Genomic DNA, 8,959 nt, shown 5'->3' on the forward strand with positions numbered 1-8,959 from the left:
GGTCGTACAGTCTGGAGCAACAGAAGCTCTGATCATGAGTAAAATATAAATGCTTCCGTCGTACAGTCTGGAGCAACGGAAGCTCTGATCATGAGTAAAATATAAATGCTTCCGTCGTACAGTCTGGAGCAACAGAAGCTCTGATCACGAGTAAAATATAAATGCTTCCGTCGTACAGTCTGGAGCAACGGAGCAACGGAAGCTCTGATCATGAGTAAAATATAAATGCTTCCGTCGTACAGTCTGGAGCAACGGAAGCTCTGATCATGAGTAAAATATAAATGCTTCCGTCGTACAGTCTGGAGCAACGGAAGCTCTGATCATGAGTAAAATATAAATGCTTCCGTCATACAGTCTGGAGCAACGGAAGCTCTGATCATGAGTAAAATATAAATGCTTCCGTCGTACAGTCTGGAGCAACGGAAGCTCTGATCATGAGTAAAATATAAATGCTTCCGTCGTACAGTCTGGAGCAACGGAAGCTCTGATCATGAGTAAAATATAAATGCTTCCGTCATCCAGTCTGGAGCAACGGAAGCTCTGATCATGAGTAAAATATAAATGCTTCCGTCATCCAGTCTGGAGCAACGGAAGCTCTGATCATGAGTCAAATATAAATGCTTCCGTCATCCAGTCTGGAGCAACGGAAGCTCTGATCATGAGTAAAATATAAATGCTTCCGTCATACAGTCTGGAGCAACGGAAGCTCTGATCATGAGTAAAATATAAATGCTTCCGTCATACAGTTTGGAGCAACGGAAGCTCTGATCATGAGTGAAATATAAATGCTTCCGTCGTACAGTCTGGAGCAACGGAAGCTCTGATCATGAGTAAAATATAAATGCTTCCGTCATACAGTCTGGAGCAACGGAAGCTCTGATCATGAGTAAAATATAAATGCCTCCGTCGTACAGTCTGGAGCAACGGAAGCTCTGATCATGAGTAAAATATAAATGCTTCCGTCGTACAGTCTGGAGCAACGGAAGCTCTGATCATGAGTAAAATATAAATGCTTCCGTCATACAGTCTGGAGCAACGGAAGCTCTGATCATGAGTAAAATATAAATGCTTCTGTCATACAGTCTGGAGCAACGGAAGCTCTGATCATGAGTAAAATATAAATGCTTCTGTCATACAGTCTGGAGCAACGGAAGCTCTGATCATGAGTAAAATATAAATGCTTCCGTCATACAGTCTGGAGCAACGGAAACTCTGATCATGAGTCAAATATAAATGCTTCCATCATACAGTCTGGAGCAACGGAAGCTCTGATAAAAAAATTATAATATAGCAGATCTACAAGTTTCATGTTTCCTGTTTACAAACTGTGTTTCCTGTTTCCTGTTTTCCAGATAAGAACAGGAAGGACGATGGAATGAAGATGAAACCTGATGTGTTTGGTACGAAAATAAAGCTTTCACAATAAAAGCCTCAGAGCGTTAAACCACATCATTTCACAATAAGAGCCTCCGAGCGTTAAACCACATAATTTCACAATAAGAGTCTCAAAGTGTTAAACCACATAATTTCACAATAAGAGCCTCAGAGTGTTAAACCACATAATTTCACAATAAGAGTATCAGAGTGTTAAACCACATCATTTCACAATATGAGCCTCAGAGCGTTTAAACCACATCTTTTCTCAATAAGAGTCATAATGACAGAATTATTGTTTTCCCACTATAACTGTCACTTCATTAATTCAATCTATAAATCTGAATGAACTTGAACATTAGCTTAGCCTCGCCAGCCAATCGGAATTCTCCATTTCCATGTTGTAGCCAATCACAAACGAATGCTCTTCCTGTCGTTTTAATTAATTCCACAGCCGTGTCCAAGCCGGGGGAGGGGGAGGGGTTTGAAGATAGCCCCGCCCCTTGCCATGAGGACTACGCCCACTTCTGTGAACATGGAGTGTGTGAGATGACACACAAGCTGCCTGTCTGCAGGTCTGTCTGTCTGTCTGTCTGTCTGTCTGTCTGCCTGTCTGCCTGTCTGCAGGTCTGTCTGTCTGTCTGTCTGTCTGTCTGTCTGTCTGTCTGTCTGCCTGCCTGTCTGTCTGTCTGTCTGTCTGTCTGTCTGTCTGTCTGTCTGTCTGTCTGTCTGTCTGTCTGTCTGCCTGCCTGTCTGTCTGTCTGTCTGTCTGCAGGTCTGTCTGTCTGTCTGCCTGCCTGCCTGCCTGCCTGTCTGTCTGTCTGTCTGTCTGTCTGTCTGTCTGTCTGTCTGTCTGTCTGTATGTCTGTCTGTCTGTCTGTCTGTCTGTCTGTCTGTCTGCAGCTCTGTCTGTCTGTCTGTCTGTCTGTCTGTCTGTCGGTCTGTCTGTCTGTCTGCAGGTCTGTCTGTCTGTCTGTCTGTCTGTCTGTCTGTCTGTTGGTCTGTCTGTCTGCAGGTCTGTCTGTCTGTCTGTCTGTCTGTCTGTCTGTCTGTCTGTCTGCAGGTCTGTCTGTCTGTCTGTCTGTCTGTCTGTCTGTCTGTCGGTCTGTCTGTCTGTCTGCAGGTCTGTCTGTCTGTCTGTCTGTCTGTCTGTCTGTCTGTCTGTCGGTCTGTCTGTCTGCAGGTCTGTCTGTCTGTCTGTCGGTCTGTCTGTCTGCAGGTCTGTCTGTCTGTCTGTCTGTCTGTCTGTCGGTCTGTCTGTCTGCAGGTCTGTCTGTCTGTCTGTCTGTCTGCAGGTCTGTCTGTCTGTCTGTCTGTCTGTCTGCAGGTCTGTCTGTCTGTCTGTCTGTCTGTCTGTCTGTCTGTCTGTCTGTCTGTCTTAATGTGTTAATTGTTTTTATTTGTTTGAATCAAAGTCTGCAGGCGTACCCAGCAAGATAAGGATTAAAGCGCAAATAACGTGCATTTTAAAACTGTTTTTAATATTTAATATCATATTGTCTTTGTCCCTCAAAGTCATTTATAATGGTTTGAGCCTCAACCACCATTCTGATATAACCAGGCCTTGTCATTTCTTTCTGAACTTTGAAAGCAGTTTTAGCTGCAGTACCACAATGTCCTGAGGTGGTGGGGGCGCTGATATGCAGATTATTTAATATTTGAGTCATTATAATACTGATGCTAGATAAAACCAGGCTAGTTTCCATTCCATGCCAGCTTGGACAATCAACAATGGTGGACATTGTAAACAAAGTGGAAATGCAAATTTGGAACTGAAGACTGAAGAAGAGGAGGAATTATACAAAGTAGGGTGACATTGATGACATCACGATGAGGACAAAATCAGTTGAGCTGTTCCTGAGAGCAATTTCCATTAAAACACCCATATGATATGAAAGCCTGATTGTTCAAAATTGGTTACTTATAGAAAACAAATATGGGAGCCCCAAAAACACAAAAGAAATTGAAAAACTTGAATTTTATGTTATAGGTCCTTTAACAAATTAATCTGTCTAACCACTTCAATCCTATTTACTGTGTGTGTGCGTGTGTGTCTGTGCGCATGCGTGTGTGTGTGTGTGTGTGTGTGTGTGTGTGTGTGTGTGTGTGTGTGTGTGTGTGTGTGTGTGTGTGTGCGTGCAGGTGTTCGTCGGGCTACGGCGGCCCGCAGTGCGAGCAGCTGTTGGACTTCAACGTGCTCTACGTGGTCCCTAGTGGTCAGAAGCTGCATTACGTCCTGATAGCCGCCATCATCGGGGCGGTGCAGATCGCGGTGATAGTCGCCGTGGTCATGTGTTTCACCAGGTGACCAATCACTGCAATGTATTACCATAGAGCGTCGCAGCCCCGCCCCCCTGGAGAGACCCGGAAAATAATTCCCCGTTCATTTTTCCTCATAGACTTTTCAAAAAGGATTTATTTAAAGGTTGTTGTTGAAACACATTTTTGGGCACGGTGGCACAGTCGGTAGTGCTGCCGCCTCACAGCTAGAAGGTCCTGGGTTCGATTCCCGCTCGGGGCGCTGTGGGTGCTGGCGGCGTGTTTCCTCCTCCGCGTCATCAGTGCCCATACCCAAGGTGGGGTTGGCGAAAGGGCCTTGCTGTGTGGAGTTTGCATGTTCTCCCCGTGTCCCCTAGGGTAGGTACCCTCACATGTTCTCCCCGTGTCCCCTAGGGTAGGTACCCTCACATGTTCTCCCCGTGTCCCCTAGGGTAGGTACCCTCACATGTTCTCCCCGTGTCCCCTAGGGTAGGTACCCTCACATGTTCTCCCCGTGTCCCCTAGGGTAGGTACCCTCACATGTTCTCCCCGTGTCCCCTAGGGTAGGTACCCTCACATGTTCTCCCCGTGTCCCCTAGGGTAGGTACCCTCACATGTTCTCCCCGTGTCCCCTAGGGTAGGTACCCTCACATGTTCTCCCCGTGTCCCCTAGGGTAGGTACCCTCACAAAAAACATGCAGTAATCCTGGTCTCTAAACTGCCTCCCCCTGGCCAGCCGGGGCGCCTGATGGAGGGGAAAGGAACTGGTTGGAATAACGCGTTCCTTCCACGCGCTACGTCCAACCAGGGAAACTCCCCCCTGTCAGGTGTAAAGGAGCAACTTGGACACTCAGGCATGAAGGAAGCATAAGTTCAAGTCCGTTGCTCTCCCCATGTCCCCCATATATGGGGACTAGGTTGGCGGAGGGTGTGTAGAGCCCAGGATCACATTAGATAATTGACACAGGGGTGAAAAATGGGTTACAAAATCGTGGGATAAAAGTTATACAAAAATGAATACAAAAAACACATTCATTGCCCGGGGTTATTTAATCCATTAATAAAATGTAGCCTAAACACTATCGATGCGATCGACTACAACGGGAGGTAAGATTAAATCTATCGCGACTAGCGACGGGACCGCGGGGGGCTGTCTAACACATAACCTTTTTTTATAATTAGATGGGATGATTTAGATTGCGAGTTATTAACGTTTTAAGATTTTCGTTGTCGTCGGCTAAACAGGGGGGGAACATTTTCGATGACGTCTCACTGTTGCGCAACAAGCGCTCCCAGGCTGTGGAGCGATGCGATTTTGATATCATTAATCTCCGACGTTTTAATCAATCTCCGTCTCGGGCATCAGACCGTACTAAGTACCAGGACGGACATCTCCGTCCTGGGCCCCCAACCTGTTAACTGCAGTTCCTATGTCGTCCCCTAGGAGGTGGTGTTGTTGTTAAATGATGTTAACACCTTAGTAGCCCGGAACTATTTAATCCATGTGCCCATCATTTATAGCGCACGGACCACTTTTACCGGCGCACCGGAAGCTGGTGTGCATGTCTGTGTAGCAGCTAACAATAGCCACACCACTCTAGAGTCGATCGACAACAACGGGAGGTAAGAATAAATCTATCGCGACTAGCGACTGGACCGCTGAGCGCCGTCTAACACAGGATCTTTTTTCAGAATTAGACGGGATGATTTAGATCGGGAGTTATAATCGTTTTAAGATTTTCGTTTTCGTCAGCTAAACAGGCAGGGAACATTTTCGATGACGTGTCACTGTTTGACACGTCATCGGATCGGGAAACAAGCGCTCCTAGGCTGTGGAGCGATGCGATCGGTTTTGATATCATTGATCTCCGCCCTATTTATCAATCTCCGTCTGGGGCACTTGACCATGACCTTGAACTTGACTGAGATCTCCGCCCCGGGCCTCCAAGGTGTTAACTGCAGTTCCTCTGTCTTCCCCTAGGCGGTGCAACAAGACCAAACGTGGGCGTCGCCAGAAGCAGCACCTGGGCCACTTCCCGTCGGGAACCTCCTCTCGGATGATGTAACAACTTTTTTTTATTTTTTTTTATTAGTTTTATTTCTATTTAGCTTTTTCTAAAACAAAATAAGAACACCTTTTTTACGCCGTCCGCTCCACGGACCGACGGACGGACTGCATTTTTTATATATCGTGGTGTTTTGTGGCTCTTGGGGGGGCGGGGTTTGGAACAAAACTTTCTATTTTTATTTATTTTTTAAATGTTTTATTTTTTATTTTTATTTTTATAATGAATGGAATCCGTGACGGGGCCTTATAGTGTTAATTTGTAAAGGTGCAACACGTGATGTTTTTTGTTCAAATGAGCTTCAAAAAGCTGTTAAAATAAATACAGCTCTATATTATGATAGTAATCATTGTCTTTGCAGTTAGTTTGGCTTTTTTTTCTCCTTTCTGACAGTTTTTAATCACTATTTTTCTTTATTTTGTAAACAGGTTAAATAGGCAGAATACTTTTCTTTTGTTTTATATCAACTGTGAAATCGAATCGTTTTGCTGCTACGCGAAAACACCGAAGTAAACTAAAACTAATAAACTAGCAACGTTTACTCTCACAATATAGAGCTTTGACGTTAAAATAATAACTGACACATTTGTTTTAATCTACAAAAAACAAGAAATGATCACATGGTGATATTTGTCTCATGTATGACTAGGTCTTCTACAGTCAATCAGGACTAGGTCCTCGGTATGACTCATGTATGACTAGGTCTTCTACAGTCAATCAGGACTAGGTCCTCGGTATGACTCATGTGTGACTAGGTCTTCTACAGCCAATCAGGACTAGGTCCTCGGTATGACTCATGTATGACTAGGTCTTCTACAGCCAATCAGGACTAGGTCCTCGGTATGACTCATGTATGACTAGGTCTTCTACAGCCAATCAGGACTAGGTCCTCGGTATGACTCATGTATGACTAGGTCTTCTACAGCCAATCAGGACTAGGTCCTCGGTATGACTCATGTATGACTAGGTCTTCTACAGCCAATCAGGACTAGGTCCTCGGTATGACTCATGTGTGACTAGGTCTTCTACAGCCAATCAGGACTAGGTCCTCGGTATGACTCATGTGTGACTAGGTCTTCTACAGCCAATCAGGTCTTCTACGTTTCATGAGCTGTCACTAGTCGGGTTTCACCTGGACAAAAAACATCACGTACTCCTCCTTTAAACCTGTTTTTCTTTTTTCTTTTTTTTTCTTTTGTTTTTCCTCCTCTGTTCTCGTCGGGACGTTTCGCAGCAGAACTCCGTTCTCGGCACCGGACGACGTATTTCCCGCCAACGACAAACGTCCGTCCACTTTCACTTTCGCGCCCACGAAACGCTGACCATGTGACCTGGAGGAGGAGGCGGGACTCATTGGATGACCATGTGACCTGTCAGTGGAGCGGGGGGGGGGGGGGGGGGTATTTATTTCCTCTACTTCCGGGTCGAAGGTCACAGCCCGGAGTCCCTTCCTGTTTTTGGTTTCCTGTGTGATGTCATCACCGGGGGACACGCCCCGTCAGGAAAGCGTGGAACCGGAGCGGTACGATCCGCCGTTTTCTACGACATCACGTGAACACGTTAATAACTGTACGGTCGTTCCTATAACGGCGTCCTTTCCTGTCACAGGCCATCGTGCGGCGGCGGCGGTGGCGCTCGCCAAACCAAAAAGCACAGATCTACAAGCTACGAGCTAGCAGATCTACAAAGCTAACAATGTGACGTGATTAGCTTGCAGATCTGTGCTTTTTTTTTAGGGGGAGGGGGGAAGGGGGGGGGGGGCGGGGTGTGCAGGGTCACGGAAGTATTCGTTTCATTCGTTCTGTTGAAAATCCCACTGAGAAAAATACCAATGTGAGTAAAACCAGGTACTTATAAGGGCGGTGGTTTTCAACCAGTGGTCCGGGGACCACCAGTGGTCCTTGAGGGGGTCCCAGGTGGTCCCCAGTAACCAATTGGACCCTTGTTAGATCTTTAACTGGAGCGTAAAATGAAACAAATTTCATATTACGCTCTCAAGAGATAAATAACTGTTAACCACCTGCATTGGGCTACTTATAAGAAGCTACCGGTTGAAGCTCTGTGGATTTATCTACTTATAAGAAGCCTACCGGTTGAAGCTCTGTGTGGATTTATCTACTTATAAGAAGCTACCGGTTGAAGCTCTGTGGATTTATCTACTTATAAGAAGCCTACCGGTTGAAGCTCTGTGTGGATTTTCAAAGGATAACAACAATAGCTCTGCGACCCGGGGAGATAGCGCCCTCTAGCTGCAATGATGTTACAACGTGGTTCTTTTTTTAAACGTTTAAATTTCAGGATTTGTTTTCCTTTAGCTATTTTGTATTTTATTTTTTTATATTTTGTATTGTATTCTGTTTGTTTGTTTGTTTCATACAAGCTGCCTCGGAAAAACCAAAATGCTGTATACTTACTGACGTGTAGTTATTATGTCACAGAAGTAGTCACATGACCATGACCAACACTATGGACCAGATCTATAGTAACACTATGGACCAGATCTATAGTAACATAGTGTTAACACTATGGACCAGATCTATAGTAACATAGAGTTAACATTATGGACCAGATCTATAGTAACATAGTGTTAACACTATGGACCAGAGCTATAGTAACATAGTGTTAACACTATGGACCAGATCTATAGTAACATAGAGTTAACACTATGGACCAGATCTATAGTAACATAGTGTTAACACTATGGACCAGATCTATAGTAACATAGAGTTAACACTATGGACCAGATCTATAGTAACATAGAGTTAACACTATGGACCAGATCTATAGTAACATAGAGTTAACACTATGGACCAGAGCTATAGTAACATAGTGTTAACACTATGGACCAGATCTATAGTAACATAGTGTTAACACTATGGACCAGATCTATAGTAACATAGTGTTAACACTATGGACCAGAGCTATAGTAACATAGTGTTAACACTATGGACCAGAGCTATAGTAACATAGTGTTAACACTATGGACCAGATCTATAGTAACATAGTGTTAACACTATGGACCAGATCTATAGTAACATAGTGTTAACACTATGGACCAGAGCTATAGTAACATAGTGTTAACACTATGGACCAGAGCTATAGTAACATAGTGTTAACACTATGGACCAGAGCTAGTCATGTGACATCATGTGGTCACGTGACATCATGTGGCCATGTGACATCATGTGGTCATGTGACATCATGTGGTCATGTGACATCATGTGGTCACGTGACATGTGGTCATGTGACATCATGTGGTC

The 8,959-nt window shown here is 44.8% G+C and overlaps 1 protein-coding gene across 2 annotated transcripts in view; it reads left to right on the top strand.

Moving 5' to 3' along the window:
* LOC306919011 (tomoregulin-1-like) overlaps positions 1–7,072 on the top strand; it is a 22,175-nt gene extending 15,103 nt beyond the window's left edge. The window contains exons 7-11 of one of the 2 annotated variants that reach the window (XM_079531852.1): positions 1,353–1,400; positions 1,829–1,949; positions 3,517–3,678; positions 5,615–5,695; positions 6,934–7,072. In XM_079531852.1, the coding sequence (XP_079387978.1) occupies positions 1,353–1,400; positions 1,829–1,949; positions 3,517–3,678; positions 5,615–5,695; positions 6,934–7,021 (500 nt within the window). In that variant the 3' untranslated portion in view covers positions 7,022–7,072. The remainder of the gene's footprint in view (positions 1–1,352; positions 1,401–1,828; positions 1,950–3,516; positions 3,679–5,614; positions 5,696–6,933) is intronic. The other variant, XM_079531853.1, reaches the window with a different exon arrangement.
* Positions 7,073–8,959: the final 1,887 nt, after the last annotated feature.

This window comes from Electrona antarctica (assembly GCF_951216825.1).
Source record: "Electrona antarctica genome assembly, contig: scaffold_71, whole genome shotgun sequence".
NCBI lineage: Eukaryota > Metazoa > Chordata > Actinopteri > Myctophiformes > Myctophidae > Electrona > Electrona antarctica.